Source organism: Lynx canadensis, chromosome F2 (genome assembly GCF_007474595.2).
Source record: "Lynx canadensis isolate LIC74 chromosome F2, mLynCan4.pri.v2, whole genome shotgun sequence".
NCBI lineage: Eukaryota > Metazoa > Chordata > Mammalia > Carnivora > Felidae > Lynx > Lynx canadensis.
This window is the reverse complement of record NC_044320.2, coordinates 42,372,492-42,394,679: the sequence shown is the minus strand read 5'-3', so window position 1 is coordinate 42,394,679 and position 22,188 is coordinate 42,372,492. Positions and strand designations below refer to the sequence as shown.

At 46.0% G+C, this 22,188-nt stretch overlaps 1 protein-coding gene across 1 annotated transcript; it reads right to left on the bottom strand.

Annotated features, from left to right (window-relative positions):
* Window positions 1-10,549: 10,549 nt before the first annotated feature.
* On the bottom strand, window positions 10,550-21,455 carry GEM (GTP binding protein overexpressed in skeletal muscle). The gene is given in 7 exon segments (XM_030304401.1): window positions 10,550-10,829; window positions 10,832-10,900; window positions 12,354-12,558; window positions 13,339-13,415; window positions 19,732-19,845; window positions 19,848-20,070; window positions 21,409-21,455. Coding segments are annotated over 6 exon segments (885 nt in total). The 5' UTR covers window positions 20,062-20,070; window positions 21,409-21,455; the 3' UTR covers window positions 10,550-10,623.
* Between the last annotated feature and the right edge of the window lie 733 nt (window positions 21,456-22,188).

Genomic DNA, 22,188 nt, shown 5'->3' with positions numbered 1-22,188 from the left:
TATAAAATGGTACAGTCACTGTGGAAAATGGCATGGAGAGTTCTCAAAAAATTAAAGATAGAATTAACCAAATGATCCAGCAATTCTGCTTCTGGGTATATTCTCAGAAGAATTGAAGGGCACCTGGGTGGCTCAGTTGGTTGAGCCTCAGACTGTTGGTTTCAGCTCAGGTCATGATCTCCCTCTCTGCCTTCCCCCCACTCAGGCATGCTCTCTCTTCTTCTCTTTCTCTCTCTCTCTCTCTTTCAAAATAAAAAAAAAAAAGAACAATATTTTTATTTTAAAAAGGTAGAAGAAACCCAGGTGTCCATTGATGGATGAATGGATAAACAAAAGGTAGAATACATTTGTGCACACATACAATAGAACATTATTCAGCCTTAAAAAGGAATGAAATTCAGGCACATGCTACTGCATGGATGAATCTTGAAGACATTATGCTATATGAAACAAGCCAGTCACAAAAGGAAATATCATATGATTCCTCTTATATAACGTACCTGGAATAGTCAAATTCACAGAGAGGGTGGTTGCCAAGGGCTCGGGAGAAGGCGCATGGGATGTTATTGCTTAATGCACACAGGGCTTCAGTTGGGGTAAATGGAAAAGTTCTGAGGAGGGGTGGCTGTGATGGTTGCACAACAACGTGAAGAGACTTAATGCCACTGAACTACACACTTAAAGATGGTTAGAATGGTAAGTTTCATCTTATGCGTATGTTATCACAGTAAAAAAGAAGCCTATTTCACTTTCTATAGCCAAAATTTCCCTGGATGCATCTGACCACGGACTTCTCCCTTTCACCAGAACTCCACATGAATAACACACAAAGCAAGGATCCCAGAGAATATCCTTTGGGAAAGGCCAGCATGTCATGTTGTGGCCGAACCTTCAAGGATAAAATCCCAGGGTGGAACAGAGCAAGGGTCTCATCTAATGCAGGGAAGAAACACTGGGCCAGTCATCTAGGGAAGGAAGAGGGCTTCGTGTCAGTCAGTAAACTAGGATTCAGAGAGAAAGCACACAATAGCAGAGCGCAGAGGAGACACCTGCTTCTCTGGGCCTTCATATCAATATATTGATGAGGTAGCTCCCAAGTGGGAGAACTTAAGGATCCTTCTTCTGGAAGCAGGTTTGGAAGGTTGGAAATAAGAGAGCCAGGCGAGAGGACAGAGACAATGCACCCCAATATGCATCCCCAGGGACTGGGGGCTAATTACCTCCACCATTATAGACTGTACTGTTTACACGCAGAACACAAGTTGCTTAGCAATCTCAGAACTTAAAAAAGGCTTTTTGAAATGTTTAGCGGTTCTCAGCCACTGAGCGGAACTCCTTAGGCAGGGAGTTGGATCCACCCCTTGGCCAGGGCATTCGGGCCGGAATGGCATTGAGATTGCCCAAGGGAAAGATGACAATTTAGGAAAATAGTGTAGAAGTCTCTTGTTAAGTAGCCCCTCCCTCATTGCAGGCTTCCTCCTAAGACTAATCTCTGAAGGCTCTTAGTTTTCATTTGCATAAAGAAAGTAATAAAACATAATTAAAAGCGTTGAGCTTTTCGTCATGTGCCAGCAGTTGGCTTTGTATGCATGTTCCCATTTCCTGTAAAGAACTAAGAAGTAGATAACTTTGTAACTCATTTCCTCGATTTCTTCATTCAGATGAAAAACCTGAGCCTAAGAAAGATTAAGTTATTTGTCCAGGTTTCCCAGCTGGGAGCCAGGATCAAACCCAGGCAACTGGACCCCAGAACGGACCCTTTTCTCGGCCACTTCATCCCCTCTTTCCAGCCGCTCGTGTACAGAGCCTCACAGTCTGCATCTTCCTTCTCAGTCACAAAGGAAGTGGATTCTTTATGTCCATTTCCGTCTTCTTTCTCATATGCACAATTATAACCGAAAGCACCTGTGAAACCCTCACGTCCCATTTATCTGTTGCATGGAGCACTTGTCTGCATAAAAGCAAGGGAATGGACAAGGTCACTATCAACCTGATTTTTTATGAGTCAAAAGTCCTCATTTTCAACACCTAAAATAGCATTTCTCATTGCCCATTGTCTGTACAGAGACTCTCAAAGACACAATTAAGGAAATCAAATGAAGAGTTCCTTTCTTCTGCTGCCGCAAGAGATAGCATTGGCATTTTCCCAGCTGCTAATGTTTTTCAGCTGGCTTTCCACATTCCAAGAGACAGCAATCAGGGCCAGTCCCATATATCAGCAAAGTAGGCGAATGTCTACATTCTGGGGTCCAAAGGGTAAGCTGGGGGAGGGCACTGAGACACCCACCTATTTCAAAAGATCTTTCCCACGTGCCAGTCACACGCGTAACTGTAATTCTCCCTCAAACACTGTTGAAGTAATTGATGTGCCACCAGGCCCTAATACCACCTCATACGTGTATAACACTTTAATAACCTTGTAGAGATTTGAATATTCTGAGGTTCCAAAACACTTTTACTTATCACATTTTGTCATCTTAAAAACGCTGCGAGGTTCACATCGCTTTTCCTATTTTATATGAGGATTTTCGAGCTCACTAGTAACTAGCAAAGCCAGGGCTAGCATCTAAGGCTTTTTTTTTTTTAACTCCAAGACCAATGTTCTCTGGAGGTAAGATATTTTCACCCATCAACACCTCTTGCACAATTCCTTCATCTGCCAGAAGCCTGAGCCTAAGACAGGTAAGTTTCAGTAGCTGCACTAAGACAAGCCAACTCTGGTTGGAATTGACCAATCCGGCCTTAGCCTGGGAACCCCAAAGCATGAACTCTAACAAAGGCACATGCCCCAGGGCCTGCTTCTCTTTCTGCCTGCACCCTGCCTTGACCTCCCCATGCGGCCCCCCGAGGAATGCCTGGTTGGTATTTTGTCCAGGACTTGTGCAAAACTCAATTTCAATTTCTCTTGTGGTCTGTTTTTGAACCGTGGCTCCCTGTCTGGCCCCCTGTACTTCACCTAAGAAATGCTAACTTCAACGGTTGTAACAATTAGCACTACCATCCTTATCAATAATAATCTTGGCTGTGACTTGCAGAATTTACAGTTAATAGTGACCATTCAAATGTGCCCTTCACCTGGTGCTAAGAGAAGGTATACACGAGGCCACCAGCCTGCTGGCCGGGGTTGCTTATTCATGGTCTTGCGATTCTTACCCAAAAGACACCTGGAGGGCCTGGTTTCACTTTTTTTCAACCGAGGCTCCGAAAGGCTTTTGCCCAACCATTCCTCAGATAACCCAAGCTCCTCACACTGCTGTTTCCAAATAGTGAAACACATCATGGCAGGCCACCAGTTCCATCTTTAATCAAATAGATGAATCGCAAGGCGACTTCCTTTGGCTTTTTTTAAAATAAGATTTCCACTCCTACCTCATGGCCTTGTCCAGCCTGACGTTGCCAAAAAAAAAAAGAAATTACTGCTTTCAAGTACACCCGATGGCATTTGTTGTTGTTTGTCAAATAAAAGTTGACTGACTGCTTGAGTTGCACTCCTCACAACCCTGTGCCTCGCCCATTTTCTGATGTTTGCACACTCGCACTCGCTTTGTGTCTTGGGGTGCTCCTGGTAAGGTACCCTTTGCCAACACTCGTCAAAAGGCTGTAATTCCCTCATCAGATATTTATTTCAGAGTATCTGCCGTCTGGACCACATCAACTCCCTGCCTTTAAGCAAGGCTGCTGTAAACGTGGATGTGTGTGTGTTGAACACATACATATGCACAGGTAGGTATGTTTATACATGTATAAACATGTATAAACACATATATATGTATACATGTATGTATGTGTGTGTATGAATATGCACGTAAAATTTCACACACCTTTCAAGAAAGCGCCTTCCAAAACTTTCAAATTCCCCACAAGGCAGCCAGATTTCTCCCAAACAGCTGCCCTAGGACCTCCGGTGATACCAAGAAGAGCAATTCTCAGTCCCCCTGTGTTTCCATTTTTCTAAAAGCCTGACAGTAAAGGAGAGCTTCTCTACTTTGATTCAAGCAGTTAAAAACTCCAGCACAACAGAAGACACAGGCACATTTTTGTCGTGACTTACTTGACCACCATGCCAGCAAACTTAAATTACAACTCATCTTGGGGTGCCAGGGTGGTTCAGTCGATTAAGTGTCTGACTTCAGCTCAGGTCATGATCTCATGGTTGGTGAGATTGAACCGTGCTTCCGGCTCTGCGCTGACAGCTCAGAGCCCGGAGCCTGCTTGGGATTCTGTGTCTCTTTCGCTCTCTGCCCCTCCCCCGCTTGTGCTCTGTCTCTCACTCAGAAATAAACATTGAAACAAAAATTTCTTTATTACAACTTGTCTTGAGTTTTAGAAAAGACGTGCACTTCTTGAATACTTCATTTCCCTGAAAGACATTAAGATAAATAAGACCACTGACCGCAGCGGCATTTGGGGCATATACTGAAGAGTAGAGCAAGATGAGAGACCGGTTGATACTTGAAGTTACTCTACTTTTTCTTTAACTGTGAGGCATCTCTTCCCACACCCCACCGTACCCCTCCCCAACATACACACACATATACATGCACACTCGCATGCACACGTGCGTGCCCACACGTGCACAGCCACGCAGAGTCACCTGCGCATCCAATAGCATTCTTTGGCCGAAAGCCTCAAGTCCCTGTTTGCATACATGTTTCCCTTGCCGTTTCACAAGAAAAGCAGCTGTGCAGTATTGACTCCCTCATTTCCCCCAGAAGTTAAGCTGGACAAGGACTGACGGTTTAGGGTCTCTCATTTTTTGACCGCTTTCCAGGCAAAGTCAGAATCCGCGCCCTCGCTGCAGTGCAATCTTGTGACTGGGGCCTCGGCTAACCCTTAGGACTCCCCCACTCAGCTGCCTTCCCTGCCCCCACCCCACCCCCCATTTGCTCTGCTATCTGCTGTTGTAAGGTGCCGGCCCCGTTGCTTCGTGACCGCTCCTTGTACAAACCCTGAACGGGGCCAGATACAGATACACGCTCTGTACGCCCATCCTCAGACTCTCTTGAGGCGCTGTTTCTCCCAATGAACAACTCCCTCCCTCCGTCTGCAGCGCGCGAACTGGACACACCAGGCTAGGTGTTCTGGTGGCTTCCTCACTGATCTCCTGGCAGTGGCTCCTGCCAGTCAACCTTCCTGAGCCACGTCCTGAAGCAGCGCCACTTGGTCTGTCGCATCCTTATTTGGAAACATTCAAGCTCCAGCGTTGCCTTCTGAACCAGGTGGAAACTTCTCGGGCTGGAGACCACCATACTCTACAATGGCTGTCTATCTTCTCTTGCAGACCGCTCACTTTCCACCTCCTAGACAGACAATAAGCGCTTTACATTTAATCCTCACAATAATCCTTCACCCTTGTTTTCCCAATGAAGAAATTGAGGCTTATAGATGCTAAGTAAGTTGCCCTAAATAACCCAAAGTATTTCATTTCCTAGGACTGTGAGCTTACCATAAACGTGGTGGCTTAAAATAACAGAAATGTATTCTCCTGCAGTTCTGGAGGCTAAAAATCTAAAATCATGGTGTCGGCAGGGCCATACTCCCTTGGAAAACATTAGGGGAGACCCTTCCTTCCCTTTGTAGCTCCTGGTGGGTCCGGATGTTCCTTGGCATTCGTTGGCTTACAGCTGTATCACTCCAGTCTCTGCCCCCATCTTCACAAGGCCTTTCTCCCTTGTGTGTCTGTTCTGTGTCCAGATCTCTTTCTATCTCTCCCTCCTTTGTCTTATGAAGACACCACTCATCAGGTTTAGGATCCACCCTAACTCCAGAATGATTTCATCTTGAGATCCTTAGCTAATTACATCTACAAGGACCTACTTCCAAATAAGGTCACATTTTGAGGTGCATATGAATTTGGAGAGAACACAATTCAACCCAATACACCCAGCAAGTGAGAATTTAAAACTACTTCTGACTCCAGGCTTCAGACACTTCACTTAACCATCTAGAATGTTCCTCGCCACATTGAATTTCTCTCATTTTTCTAAACAGAATTTTCTCTCTTCTGCCTCTCTGCCCTTGCTCAAACGATATACTATTTTCTTTACATAAACCAACCTCTCCCTTTTTCTTTTCCTCAGCCCATCTCACCTGTGGAAATCTTCAATAGTCTTCATGATCAAGCTCAATGCCACTTCCTCCAGGAAGACGTTCATGATTGCACCAACCAACCAAGGAATTCTCTCCCCCACCCAAGCTCCAACTGCCTTACTTCACTTGTCTCTGCTGGCCCATCTTATCTTCTCCATCATTCTAGGTTTTTGTGCCATTGTCCTCATTCACCACCGTGCCCACATCCCACCAATATGTCACAGCTCTATCACAAGCTTCTTAAAGGCACAACTACTTTCTCACACTGTCTTCTCCACAGCCCCTTGCACAACAGGAGCTCCTTACAATTAGCTCACATTCATCAAGTGAACTCATAATCATCTCTCTCTCCCTGTATTGAATAGTTCATGTGTTAGTGAGCAAAAATGCAGGATGCTTACAAAACAAATGTCCCAACATTCCCACTTCCCCAAAATGGAATTTTTAAAAATAGCCCAATTTACTTTTCCACATCGAATCCAATCATTTTACTGATAATTTTTGTCCTTCATTTGAATTTTGTCTAACGGCAGTAAATCCAGCCCTTCCCAGGTATCATCCTGGCTTTTTTCAGTTTCTTCCTATCTCCAATGCCACCTTCCCTGGCTTCTTAGGACAGGCAAATATACTATTCTCAGGGGCTCTGAGGGCCAGGACAATGTCTCCGTCCTTGTATCCCCAGCACCTAGCGGTGCCCGGGTGCCCAACAACGTCTGAAGGATGCATGCAGGAACGAAGGTGTAAATGCTGCCTTAGAATAGAAGTCCTCAGAGTCCTCTAGGTCTGATCATTTTTGCAGGCCTCACACCATCCTCACTGCAACCCTGTGAAGTAGGTGTCATGGTTTTTTCCCATGTCACAAATGGGAAAACCAGGGCTGAGAGGAGAAGGGACTTCCTCTTGGTCACACATCCACGTGACGAAACCAGAGTGAAACCCAGGTCTGGCTGGCTCCAGGGCTGTAGCTCTTAACCAAAAAGCCTCTCAGACAGAAATGCACCTGCATCGTCTGGCCCTGGCCCGAAGGGAGCCCCAGTGTGACAATCCCGAACACGCTCTTAAGCTTGAGAGTCTTGGCAGCTGTTGGCCATTTGGCTGGGAAGGTCTGAATAAGTGAGTAGACGGTTGAATCTAGGACAACAGACAGTAATGTAAATAAAGAATGTGTATGTATACCGGGGTGCGGAGTGCGTGTGTGGTGTTGCATATGGGGGATGCGGCTGTGTGTGGTGTGGGATTATACCTGCTGTATTTGTTTTATGTAGATGTTTACGTGTGTTTCTGTGCGGAGGGGCGTGTGATATGGAGTGTGTGGTGTGTACGTGGTATGGGGTGCGAGGGTGGGTGTGGGGCGTGTGGAATGTGTGTATGGTGCATAGTGTGTGGTAGGGGGTGTGATATCGTGTGAAGTGTGTGTGGGATGTGGACGGTGGTGGGGCATGAGGTGGGGGGGGGGTGTCATGTGTGGGGAGTGCGGTGGTTCCTGGGGATGAAAAGAGCTGTGTCTATAGGAAACAGTTTGGGATACCAAAAGAAGCAAATGACTCTGAGTCACATCTGGCCTCCACTCCTAGTTCAGATATTGAACATCTGAACAAACAGGGACAGGTCACTTATCCCTCTGAACTTGTTTGCTGTAAAATGGCCTTTCAACCTCATGGGGCCACGGGGAAGAGCTATTCAAGAAGAAACACTAGAGGGGTGTCGGGGTGGCTCAGTTAAACATCCAACTCTTGATCTCAGCTCAGGTCTTGATCACACGGTCGTGAGTTCAAGTCCCACATTGGGCTGTGCACTGGGCATGAAACCTACATCAAAAGAAGAGGAAGTAGGAGAAGGAGAAGAAGAAACAACATTATAAAAGCCCAACATAGGGGCGTCTGGGTGGCTCAGTCGGTTAAGTGGCCGACTTCAGCTCAGGTCACGATCTCGTGGTTCATGAGTTTGAGACCTGTGTTGGGCTCTGTGCTGACAGCTCAGAGCCTGGAGCTGCTTTGGATTCTGTGTCTCCCTCTGTCTCTGACCCTCGCCCACTTGCGCACTCTGTCTCAAAAATAAACATTTAAAAAAAAAGCCCAATATAAACAAAACACTGTACTGAGGAGTATAGGGCTAAAAAGGAAAAGAAGTAGTGGTCCCTGATTTTAAGGAGTTTCCATTCTGTTTGGGGGAAGGTAGACCTATAAAACTGATTATGCAGAATGGAAGGTGTATGACAATGAAGACTGGCATCTCTCGAGCTCTTCGTGGTATGGCAGATTAAAAGATGTTCATCTCAAACCTTATAAGGTAGGTATTAGTTAGCAACCCCATCTTACAGATGGGAAAAGTGATGGTTGCAAACATTTTGCCTTTACTCCAAAGACACACTGATGTTAAATGGCATTGATATTAAAAGGCCTGGGAAACCAGAATCTTCTCTCTTATCACCTCCCTGTACTGCTTCCTTAAGCATTTCAAAGAGGCAAAGCACACAGAGACGGGAACGTTTTGTGCTCAATTTGGAAAAAGGAGAACGGGCCAGCAGCACTGAATTATAAGGCTGTTGCTTTCGGCAATATTGAGGTCCCATGATTGTTGCTATTAGTGTGTGTCTGATTGCAAACTCAGAAACACAGGGAGGGGGAGTAAAAGAGGGTGCATGTAGGGGGCCAGAGATGTGAAAGGGGGACACCATGGTGGTTCCATTCCAGCCAGGGGTCACACACCACCACTGGACAGATGCCACATAGGAAGGTCAAACCATATTAATGACAGAGAGAATTTGGTTAAAGCCTTGCCTAGCTGGATCCAGGCTGAAAATCACCAGTTTCCTTTTTTTTTTTTTTTTTTTTTTTTTGGACCCATAATCCTTTATAATTTCCTCTAATGCTTTAGTCTAGCTTGGGACCATGAGCCTTCAGGGAGCAAGGGCACATCTGTTCAGTCAGGAATTTGCCAAAGTAAAAGATCAATCTGGCTTTACTAGAACTTAACATCTAGAGGAACCCAAATACTTCGCAACTGTATTAGCCAAAACTAACTTTGCATCATATGAATATGACTCCAAAAGAGAGGTGTCAGGATACTCTGCAACAAATAACAACTGGGGCTATCACCAAGAAAAGAAGAAATAAATAACAGACATGTTTCTTTAGAGGGTGCTTGCTCTAAATGCTATATGGAAAGAATCATATTGTCTTATTTGGGGAGGAAAACATTAAGAATGCCTTTTTGGGGATGCCTGGGTGGCTCAGTTGGTTGGGCGTCCAACTTCAGCTCAGGTCATGATCTCACGGTTCGCGAGTTCGAGCCCCGTGTTGGGCTCTGTGCTGACAGCTCAGAGCCTGGAGCCTGCTTCAGAATTCTCTGTGTCTCCCTCTCTCTCTGTTCCTCCCCGGCTTGCTCTCTCTCTCTCAAAAATAAATAAAAATTAAAAAAAAACTTTAAAGAATGTCTTTTTTTCCCAAAGATTTTATTTCTTTTATTATAAGACACATAGGTAAAACTTGCATATTCTGAAAAGGTAGAAAATGGTAATAAAATGGACATTTTTCCTATAAGAAATATGCTCATAAATAGGCTTTATCAAATGTTAAAATGGTTATTATTTTGCAAAATAACAATAAATAGAGCAGAGCTGTGGCCTACAATGGTCAACCCAAAGTACTGGAAGTATTTATGTTTTGTGTTTTATAAAAATTCAGACCTTTGATCATATTTCAAAATTTGGCATTTGCACATCCAGGTTATCAATAATTCAAATTTTTAAAATATTTTCATGATGGCCCCATGACTTTAAAACAATGAAACATAAAAGGTGGTTTGAGCTGAGTAGAATGATTAAAATAATTTTCCCCTAAACAAAAAATTACAAGACACAGAAGCAAAGACATGACTTTTTGATCCCATAAGTAGTATCTGTATCAGTTCCCAATTCTACAAATTTCTGGATCCCCGACTGTGGGCGCTGAACAAAAAGTGTTCACTAAGCTTTAGCTTCCAGCAAGGTGCACCATGTCATTTCACAGCTTGATGGAGCCATGTTGGTCATGATTATGATGAGCCCGGTTCTATAATTCTAGCTCCATGAATACAAGGGTACAGAGAAAGAAGTTCTCCCTCCTTTGAATAAATCCCTTGAAGGCTTTTCCTACATTTGTGTATGACCTAATGGCCTCAAATTCATGTATCAGAACACTGGGTGAAATTTTTAATGATGAAAAGTTCTCGTTCTGAGCATTTCTTTTGTAGGCTTCAATTCTCTGCTATCCAACGGAGACACGAACACAAGTGAACACCAAACATGTCCTCTAATGAGTCTTGGGTGTTCAAGTAGCCAGGTCAGGCTTTTTCCTGTAAATAAATACTGATTTTACAAAGATCTTTCATTTCCCATGCATTATGTTGCCCTTAAGGCTAACACATTAATTCCCAGCTACAATGGGGGAAGCCATATGTATAATACTTAAGGATCCAATCTAATATAGATTATCAGTCCCAATGGTGTTTCGATGACATCCATCAGGGGGACATCTGGGCGACTCTGGGTGCCTAGAGCACAGAGAGGTCATGGCAGGATTTGGACTTGAGCTTGAAGGCCATATTCTTGTTGTTTTTGGCCACGATCTTGCCCCAGAAGCGCCTGGCTTTCCTGGGGATGCTCTCCCTCCTTTTCTGGTAGGCCAGCCGCCGCTCATTCTTCTCCTTGCTGTCCCGCCGAAGGCGGACCTGCCGCACGATGCCCTCAAACAGCTCCTCACATTGTGCTGGACAGCTGCGGAGGTCTCAATGAATTTGCAGTCGAACACCACAGCACACGCTCTCCCTTCTGGAAAGAAAAGGAGGGGAGAAGAAAGTCAGAGGAGCTACACAGCACACAGCCAAGCTGATGATTCTTGACCTCAAGCTGTCTCCAGGTAACTCTAGGTCAGTCACACATGTGATGGATATAGGAGGCCACTCCCAGAGCACAGAAAGAGGCAGAGTCACAAGAAGCAGGAGAGATGGACTTTAGATCTGGTCCATCATAAATTCACTATGCAAAGGTCCAATTTCATCAAATACGGTAACATTAATTATAACAATAAAAACCACAGCCTTAATTTATTGTACTTACTATGTGCCAGGAGCTGAGTTAAATACTTTTTTATAAACATTTTTTTAATGTTCAAAACAATCTTGAAAAATACACTATCCCTTTCAGATGGATGAAGGAACTGAGGTGGGGGGGGGTGGTCTTTTAAAAACGTGACGGCGTTCACATAGCCTGTAAGTGGCAGGGGTAAAGCCAAGCCTGCTTCTTCCTCAAGCTCGGATTCTTAACTCTTTCTCCTAACTGAGTTTCCTGAATTGGAAAAGAATCCTACTATCTGACTTTCCTCTCTTAGAAAACAATTTTAAAGCTCTGATGAGGTACCTTGAAAAACTTTTTGATGATTTCACACATGTACAATACAGTGACAGCAAACTATACAAACAGGCTTTCTGGAGCAGCCTCAATGTCAAATGTTCCACTGTGTTCAACGGCCATGTATCCAAGTTTTGGTTAGGGAAAAAAAAAAAAAAAGATTACTATAGACAGTCCTTTCCTAAGAGTAAGACATTCCCAAATTAGTTGTAGGCCTTAAGTCTTCATCAGGTTTCTTTCCTCCTGAATGGGGCCTAGCAATGCAGTATTTTATTTTTTACCATGGTACCAGGAACCAAATCTATAGTAGGCCAAAAAAATCTCAAAGGCCCCAAAAGCAAATAGGCAGTATCTCTGAACTAGGCATGAAAAAGCATATGTGACACCATCAGGCTGATGCCTTAACTGAAATTTAGGAAGCAAAAGGCAGGGGACAGGAAGGAGTTTCTAGGGTCTCCAGGAACCAGAGGCAGCCAGAGTAGAATCCTTATTCTCACTGAAACTCTTGGAGTTTTCATTTCTTGCATAAAGAGACTACTTTTATTTCCCTGAACTCTTGAGAGCTCCCAGGAGAATAGAAAAGGACAAGGAATAAAGGCTGGGGAGTGCCAGTAAATCCCTGAGCACGATCTTTTCCCTAAAGGAATTGCAGGAAGGGGAAAGTGGAATCCTGCAAGTCGACCAGATGGATCAGGGAGCAACAACCAGCACAGAGACAATCTGCTGGGAATGCGGGAATCTTAGACACAAAACTCCAGGGAGCATTTTAATGAGTCCCCGGTTCCGGCTTCATGAAGGAAGAAAAGAGCACCTATCTGAAGACAACCAGGTGACCCGGAGACGGTTTCTATGACACTGGCACTGCTCCCCTTACCTGATACAGACACTTCCCGGCACCGCACCAGGTCACTTTTGTTGCCGACCAAAATTATAGGAATGTCCTCTGTCTGCCGAGCCCGGCGGAGCTGGATTCGCAGCTCAGATGCCTTCTCAAAGCTGGCTCGGTCCGTGATGGAGTAGACAATCAAGTAGGCATCCCCGACCTGCATGCAGTGATCTTGGAGCCATTCATTCTCTCCCTGGTAAAAGGAGAACCTCCCTGAGCTCAGGCTGGTCTGGTAAATGAAGCATCGGGGGAAACAGTACATGTATCCTATGTACCCTTGCTGATATGAGGAAGAAAGGAAACGTATTCCAGCTCCCCACATGCATGCCTCCCATGCCTGTACCATGTCTGGTGGCTATAAGCTAGCCCATCGGGTATTTCTGCCAAAAAGTTTTTACTGTCCAATTCCTCCTACAGCTTGAGTTGATAAATTATACAATGACTCTGCCAAACCACATTTCCAATTTTTATCCAATCTACCAAAAATGAGCCTTTTCTGACTTCCAAAAACTCCCTTTTGCCTTTCCCAAGTGATGAAATTTAGAGTCCTTCTGTGAGAACAGGAGACCTCTCAGTAAACAGAAGGTCTAGCAAATATGCTCAGGAGCCCAAAATCTTTAAAAAGCACATGTTGAAGACTAGTATTAAGATTGTCAACTCCACATAATCTGGTTTATATATAGCTTTAAATTATCATCCGTATTTGGCACTTGCCCTAAAGCGGATATAGTTTTTGTATTTTTTTTAATTGCACTGAGGGCAAATCACTGTCACTTGCTTAATATTCAGAGCTCATTTGCGAATGACCTGTTCCTTAGAACAGCCTCTTACTTCAGAAAAAGAAAGCTTTTAATCAAGAAAATGAGCCCACCTCACCTAGAACACTAAAAAGGACAAGGTCACCCTTGCATCAGACAGCCTGTTGGAAGGCAAGCCTTGACAGAATTTACAGAGAGCTGTGAGCTCTGCATACCTTATTTTCCCACATGTCCAGGAGTATAATCGTTGCACTTTCCCCATCAACAATCAGGGTTCGTTCGTATGTATCTTCTGGAAAAGCAAGAACAGTGACACTGGAGTCAGGAAATTAGGCAATGCTTTTCCGTAAGCGTCACGTAGAAAATTACACTAGAAAATTACCTTACTAAATATGCAATCAATTATGCAAACATACAGATATTCACAAAGGCAAATTACTACTTTTTAATCACCTTTAACAACATTCTACGTATATTCTTCCACTACCTCCTAAGCAGAACCCCTATGTCTTCTGCATGTGTCACCAAAAACCACTTGAAATGAAAAGCTTTTGTTTTCATCATTCCTGGACCTTTTATATAGAAAAACCATTTATAAGGATAAACTCACTGAGAGCTTTTGACTCTGGTTCATTGGATGATGCCATGAGAGAACACTAACTGCCCAGTGGAACTCTAAGCCTCATTCATAAGCCTTACATGGAAATCCACTGTACCTTTCAGTAGGGTGCTTACTGGCAATTTCAGGAGCTCTAAGCTCAGAGACATTTTTCCTGTTTTGAAACGTGCAAGAAAAAAATCTTGCGACCCTGTTTTGGCTGAAGTCTTCTTCCTTTAAAAAAACATTCAGCTCCCTAGGAATAAACAGGCTTTATTCATCTCAAGTCAGCAGAAGGACAGCCTCCAGGCCTCCTTGGTAATGGAAACTCTCCTCCCTACACTTGAGCCCAGACTGAGTGTAGGTGAAGGGTGAGCAGTACCATGCGCCAGAGCAGCTCCAGCCCAGAGAAACCAGTTGGCGGGGGCGAGGTGGGGGAGGCAAGGGGGAGAGTTGGCTGAGTTAACTGGGATTTTGCAAGAGGGATTCCCATCAACTCCATGCACATGAGCCCATCCCACTCTGTTTCCACAATGAGGTTTCCTGTTTCGAGTTTCATCATTTGAGAATTATTATTTTCGTAATGATTTTTTTTCTTTTACCATTTTTCTTGCTGCTCCTTTTGCCTGAAACCTGTTCCCTGGGATATCCAACAGGCGTGTGCCCTCACCTCTTTCCAGGGAAGTGTTCCCTCACCAGCTACTTAAATTGCAACACATCTCCCCTACCAGTATTGCTTACTCCTTTCCATTTTCATTTTTCTTCGTCGTACTTCTAAGTACCCCACATGCAATCCACTTAACCTATTTTATTCACCTATTTTATTCTTTTCTGTCCCTCTCGGCCCCCGAATATTACGGCAGAGATCTGCTGCTATGTCCCCCGGAACCCAGCACAGTGCTTAGCATACTGCAGGTGGGCAACCAACACTTATCAAATGAATGAATGAATGATAACTATAGCACTGGGGATATAAGCACAAGCAAACCTGAATTAGAATCTGAATGCCATCTCTTATTAACTATGTGGCTCTGGACCATTTACTGAAGTGCTCTGGGCCTCAGTTTCTTCATCTGTGAAATGGGACTGATAATAGTATTCATGCCTTAGGGCAATTACATAGGCTAGGCATGGGCACAGGGTAGAAATGCAATAAATATTAGCTGTTGTCATCACTCGCTCTGATGGAGGAAGCCGGTTCTTGCCATAGTTGGTGTTTCCTACCATAGGTAAATCCTAGCTTAAAAACACTACATTGGAGAAACCAAGGCATCTCTTGTTTTATAGTAACAAGGGATTTATAAAAAGCAATGCTCCCAGTTTAAATGTTTCTTCATCTAGGAAATGGAATCAGCAGAGGCAAAGGAAGGAAAACGTGGACAAATGAAAAGGCTCTTTCTGTCAATTTCCGTGCCTCCATAAGGTGTCATTCTAATCAATGGTAATGGTGTCCCCTGGGGGATTAAGTCTGTTATCCCCATCCTGTTTGCCATCCACAATGTGCAGCATGAATGGGATCACAGTGGGACGCACAATCTGGATTTCTGCAGAGTAGGGTCTCCTGACTCAACAGGCAAATTTTACAACCAAATGGAAATGATCAGAGCCTGAGCAGCACAAAAGGGGGGCTGGTTGACTGCCCCTTACTACCTCGGAGTTTTTCTCTTTTCTCTAAAAGCCTTCCCTGTTCTCAAAAAATCCAAAACAGCACTTTCTCTGCCCCTCAGCCCACTCATCATCCAGAAGCAGGTACAAGGGACTGAGTCCCCAGCAGTTCAAGTAGAAACCTACTACGTTCCAATAGCTAGGTGGGAAAAGCAAACTCACTCACGCTTCCCCTTGGTTTAAGAGATGTCTGAACATTAGCCTAGAGAAAATGGGGATTATACCTTAAAAAGTAGACGCCTAACTGCTTTGACATTCTGGAAGATTCCTGGACTTAGCCCTGCCTGAAAATCATTATGCTGCAAATCCTAAAACAGTATATCTCCGCCCTGCTTCACTGCATATGCCCCACACCTAGTTTATTTTATTTGCCAGTGGGGCGGGGGAGGGGTGGAGGGAGAGAGAATGAAGAGAGAGAGAGAGAGAGAGAGAGAGAATCTTAAGTAGGCTAAGAGCCCAATGCAAGTCTCAATCTCACAACCCTGAGATCCTGACCTGAGCCAAAATCACGAGTAGGACGCTTAACCAACTGAGCCACCCAGGTGCCCCCACCCCCAGATTTATATACAGCCTCTGACTACTCCCCCCCCCTCCCCACGGATTCTTCAGACACACAAAGTATCCTGCTTCACGGCCCTCTGCTAACCAGGAGAGGGCCTGCCTGCAATCAAAGTTCTAGTTTCTCTTCCTCCCCTTTGTCACTCACCTTTTAGCTTTCTCAAGAGCTAATCAGGTGAGGAGAGGAGAAATAAAAGAACATGATATTCTAGAAAAGTCCTTTGAAATTTGCCCTGGTTAAGGTGTGTGGAGAAAGGGTCGAGACCTACTGGCTATTAGAGCTTTTCAGTATCGTGGGTCTGGAGAAGCCCTCACTTCTCCAGTGCTCTCAGTAAAAGCTGGGGGTGAACACGCACACTCTGGAATGAGAGAGATCATCCTGAGGGTGGGATGGATGTCACCTGGTTGGGTGACAGGAGCTATTCTCCCTGGACTAGTACACCTTAATGTGTCTTTAACTTAACCCTCACTGTGCTCAGAGACCCTTCTGTCCAAGATTGGATTGCATGCTGTGTGGCAGCTGCACAGGAGTTCTCTCCCACACTAGAACGGGCTCCTGCAGCCTCTCAAAGGCTTGGAGGCTCCAACATCCCTCTCCCCCAAACTCTCAACTGCTTTCAGCTTCCATAGCCCAGGAAGGGAAGCCCACTCTAGGAACACCGTCCTCTCCTCTTGTGGCACGTTTCCTCTGCACGTCTCACGGGGCCCTAGCCAAGAGGGGCCGGAGTGGATGGGGACCACAAGCAACAAAAGTGCCAGTTTGAGAAGATAAATCCAGGCACAGGAAATGGTATGTTCAGAATCAGCTCTAACACTCATTCCGTACGTCTTATGTGCCAGGCACTATGCTTATATGCTACCTCCGTCAATCCTCCAGTGCCCTATGAGGTAGGCATCATCTCTATCTCCCTAGTGAGGAGTTTGGGGGGGGGTCAGCACCTTGTGCAGGAGCACTCAGCTACATCGTGTCAAATCTGGGCTCCAAACCCACATCACCAGACTGAAGTCCAGTGCTCTTCCCATACTTCCTGTGTGCACGTGCCGTACCTTCTCACCGACTCAGGGCTTCCAAATCCTAGTCGTCCTTAGGATCCAGCTCAGAGGCCACCTCTTCTATGAATCCTTTACTGACTTCCACAGTGAGAAGTAATCTTTTCTCCTCTCAATTCCTACAGCACGGTCCCTGTACTCTTCAAGCCACTCATCACATCCTATCTTGATTTAGTTGGTGCACATCTGATCTCTATCGCACATACTGGAAGCATCTTTAGGGGGGCCCTAGGACTCCTGGCACGCCCCCGCAGTGTCTCACCAAGTTCCATGGTGTATGTTCAGTAACTACTTAGCAATGAATATTGCATGAATGAATGGATGAATAAATGAACGAATGGCATTAAATGTATACAGAGAGTCATAAGATTATTGCAATAGAGCTGTAACAACATCCATCTTTATTAGGAGAGATACTGATGAGAGTATTGTGTAGAGGTTTTTTTATGGTTAATGCTGAAAAAAGAACAATGTGAGGGCATGACTTGGAAAACCTTCTTCCAAGTTTCCAGCTGTAGTGATTCCAACAGCTGCCTATGGATAAGAGATGTAATCCTAGACAGTATAAATTAAGTTACTCAAATAGGACAACATTAAATAGGATGGGTCACCTGAGGAGTTTCTTGCCAAAGATTCTATTCAAGGAGGTAAGGAAAGGATTCTCCCTCTCCTGTCCCCCATTAAGCAAAATGAGTTTTCCCAAATATAGAAGCATGTCTTCCCAAATTCCAGATATGAGTTGGTCTTCTCGGCACCATATGCCTATAGGGGTACCACCCTCCGGATAAGTACCTCTCCACTCTGACTGACAAGCATTTTTGAAAGCCTGCCACCCAGCTCTTTTAAGACCTCCCTCAAAAAACAAACAAAACTCCTGGTTGATCTCTTCCTTCTGTCAATCTCCCCAAACACTTTATTGTTAACTTCATAAGGTATTCACTAATTTTACCCTGCTCTGAATTATAGCCACTGACACTTCACCCCTTCCTAAGAGGGTATATACTACCACTGGGTACCCCAGAGCCTAGCCCAGAGCCAGGCACGTGCCTGACACTAGGAGTATTTAGATGCTACGCCCACGGGCTTCAGGGTACAATGAATGCACACAACTAGGTCTGACTCGTGGCCATACCGTGGACTAGCTTTATCACTCTGGGAAAGTTACTTGATGTCATAAGCCTCCATTTCTTCACCTGTAAAATAGGGATATTAATACCAAATTGGTTCAATTTTTGCATTATCAGAAAAAACTTATGAGAAGTATTTAGCATAGTGCCTGGCACATCGCAGGTACCCTGTCAATGGCACTGTAAGAGTACCACCGAACTAAGATTATAAAATCCTGAGTTCTCATTCCAGCTACCCCACTGATTCTAGGTAAGCCACGTGGTATTCTGTAGACTCAGTTTACTCATATGAGTACAGGAATTTTGTGAGTACCAAAATAAAAGGGATCAAATATAAGATGCCCAACAAAGCACCTCTCCCATTGCAAATGTGCTTTCTAGACAGTAGTTCCTCTCTCCCTTTCTCCCATACCGACAGTCAACCACCAGCCCTTACTGAGAAAGAGAAAAACCAGCCTTGTAAGACTGAGGTCACTATTTCTCCTTGACTCTCGTTTAGCTATAGTCCCTGAGACTTCCAGAAGTGAGGAGAGAAATCAATGTCCTATCAATGAGTCATCATTTATAGTCCAGTTCAGGAGCTGCCTCGTAAGCAGTGAACTCCCGGACACTGGAGACGATCAAGATGAAACATTTAGCCAAAATGGGCTCACAGCAGTAGTGAGGAAGGAGCAGCATTCCAGTGCATCAAGCGGAGGGCAGAACTGACTCCTCACTAAGGCATCTTCCTACCCTGGGGGTCTGTGATTCAGCTGTGAGTTGCAACTGAGAGCACAGACACATCGTGCCACTGGGGCAAGCACTAGAAGGTTCTTCCTTCGTTTCTATAGCTGCAAATAAGGACATCCAGCTCCCCTTGTCAGGTATGCTACGAGGGAAGCTGTGGCTGAGAAACACTGTATGAATACCACTGACAGTTGGGATCCTCATACTACGTCCCAGAATGCAGCGCTATGCTTTACGTGTATTCGAGGAACACATGCATTTTTGCGACTATGTTACCTCAAATCAGTTTTGGAAATAGGCAGGTCTTGAATATTTTCAATGAGATTATACACGGAAAATCGTCTTGAAAACATGTATCACACACACAAACATATGTATCACCATTGTTATACTCAAAAAAAATTTTTTTTGACATTGTACTATTTTAAACCATTTTACAACCTTGAAAGACTCTAATAATGGTAGAAACTGATGAATCCATCCTAATACTTTTTCAAATCGGGTTGGTATTAGGTATAATCGTGGGAAAAAGCTATGCCTGCACTGAGCTCTTGAAAAATCCAGGTCAGCGCTGGCAAAAACCAGAGGTGGGATCCTGACCCTCTGACTCTGCCCTCTTTAACCACTCTACCCCCAGTCCCTGTGGAGCTGGAATCTAAGAAATCCCCTTTCTGGCCCAGGTTCCATCTGGAACAGGATGAATCTTCATTCTCTTGTCCTGAGGACCCATGCCAGCGGGCTGTTCTAGGGACTCGGCTTGCCCAGCCAGTGCCAGGAATGCATAATCACCACTCCCAACTCTGCAGATAAATGGCGCACCCACTCGCTCTTTCCGACTGGACCACCGCTAACGGAAAGATGCCCACTGGGGTCGGGCCACCTACCTCCCAGCACCTCGCAGTCGCTGTCCATGCTGTCATGCACACCTGCAAAGATGTTGGCCAGAGTGGACTTGCCCACCCCCTGCTCCCCTATGAGCACCACCCGGTAGTAGGTTTCCCCGACTCGGAGGAGATGACTGAGTCTGTGGAGTCGGAAGACCAGCTCCGGCGGCAGTGGTCCTCTGGGGCAGCAGAGTGATGGCTGCGCTGGCCGTACTGGTGGGGCTCCTTCTGAACCATCAGATGCCTGCCGTCCGCTGGGATGCTCCAGCGCTGCTGCTGCGGCTGCATGGCCACGGTGCCCTGGCGCATGGTGACATTGTTCAGAGTCATCGCTGGGTCCTGGAGAGCAAAGAAGCCAAGATGTAAGCATCATAAGCAGGAGCGAGAGCTCGGGGGCTCAACCACACAGTCAGTCATCAGCGATATTTGATCAGATGGGGTGAGACCCGGTAACCCTGACACGAGGAACCCCGGAAACAGTCCCCAAACCCAAGAGGCTTTCAACTGGACACACACGCTCACATACACTTCATAACAGGCTCCTCAGGAGGACTGTCATTTGCAAAAAGAAAAAAGTACCGTCAACATCACCCACTGCCCTCGGGCTTCCTCCATCCTCAAGGAAGCCTTGGGACCCCTCACTCAGCACTGACACAGAGGCAGCCAGAAGAAACTAACAGCCTTCAGAGATGGCTGGAAAAGCAACAAGTTAATGGAGCTGGGGACCAGCTGGCCAGGTTAGCTGCTCTTGTCTAAACATGGCTCTTAATTGCACCATCGTCCAGCGGGCTTTTGTGCCTGGGTGGGAAACACGTGGCAATGACATCACTCCTCTGGCTGGACTGGACAAGCACTTATTGGAACTTCCATGTTTAGTAAAGTCGCCCTGATGCTCTCCAGCTGCTTGAATAAGCTATTATTTGGGGGCAAAAAAAAAAAAAAAAGAATTTCTGTTTGAGGTTTATGCCTCAGCTCTGCCCTCTTGCCCACAGACATCATGTTTAAAAAAACCCCGCCCCAAGCCCTGTTGTTCTCGCAGGTTAAGGACCTACTCACGTTCAGACCTATCCCATTTGCAAAGAAAATGCTTCCCTCTTCTGAAACCACATTCACTCCAAGAGTTTTAAAATTCAACGCAAACTTCCCCTTCTTGAAGAAAATCAGAAGGCCAAGGACTCTCCCAAAATGACATTCAACAACTTTGCCACAACTTTCCCTTCGCAAGACTCCCTCCCCTTGCACGAAGGTCTGTTCCCGAAGGCTACTTGAGATAAAGTAGAAGCCGTCTCATTTTCATCAGCAAGATCATTCGTGAGAGCCGGCCACTAACGGGGAGGACTTGCCGGTTTTTCGATCTTACAAGCACAGCTTCAGTTGGCTGACTTGCATTCAAACAACAAAAGCATGACGTATCAGTCAGGGCTGCCCTCTGACCACACAGTCTGTAGGAGGAGGTCACGCTCCTACCGAGCCGAACTAAGGAACCTGCTAACGACAAATAGCATCTTCAGCACCTTAAACTCTGCCCCCGACCGGAAAACCACGGCGCAGACCGCAAGTTTCAGGGGCTCTTCTCTCAAGTTAGAAAGTTCTGCGGGCTGGGAACGCCCACCTCGTGTCCGCCCGCTCCCCGCCCGCCCGGCTTCAGGAGGACCCCCCCCCAAACCGCCCACTTACTCTGCTCGGCCGCGTGGGCGCCCGCGGGTCCGCGTGTGCTGCGTGGGTGCGCGCTGCGATCCCGGGCCGCCGAGCGCGGGGTGCTCGCGCCGTGCCCGCCGTCCGTGCCGCCGCCCGCAGCCTCCGCGGCCCCGCCGTTTATAGCGCGCCGGCCGGTCCGCGCCGGGGCTTTTCCGTGACGTCAGCGCCCCCGCCGGGAGGGGGCGGCTCTGCAGCAAACTCCGACTTGCAGCCACTTCGCCGAACCGGTTACTCGCAGTCATGTGACCCCCTTCTCCCCTTTTAAAAAATAACAACAGTTCCATCCCGGGCTCCTTTTATTTTGTTGTATTTTTTTTTACGAGGCGGACACAAGAAGATGGAAAGATACACTAAGTGCCACTTAATCGCGCTTCCCACGATGGCGAGCTGTCGGGATACAGGATGGAGAAGGAGGCAGGTTTGAGTTGGGAACCCAGCTTTGAAGGAAAACAGGGATGGGCCAGGTGCCCACGGAGACTTTAGCCTCTAGGATGGGGCTGCGGCCACCTTGAGTGGCCAGGGCTTGTGTCAGCCGCGTACTCTGCCCTGAAAACTGCCTCTTCCTGCGTCCTGTCACCCTCTCTCTGGAGGACAGAGGGAGGAAAGCCCCACACCGCTTTATTTCCCTTCTCTGGCAGGGACCCATAGAGAAGGGGCCAGAGAGAGGTGACGAAAAGGGACAAGACCTTGAAAAGGGCAGTTCTGAAAAATAACTTAATTAGGGGTCCAAGCAGATTGTGCTAAATGCTGCTGGCAGCA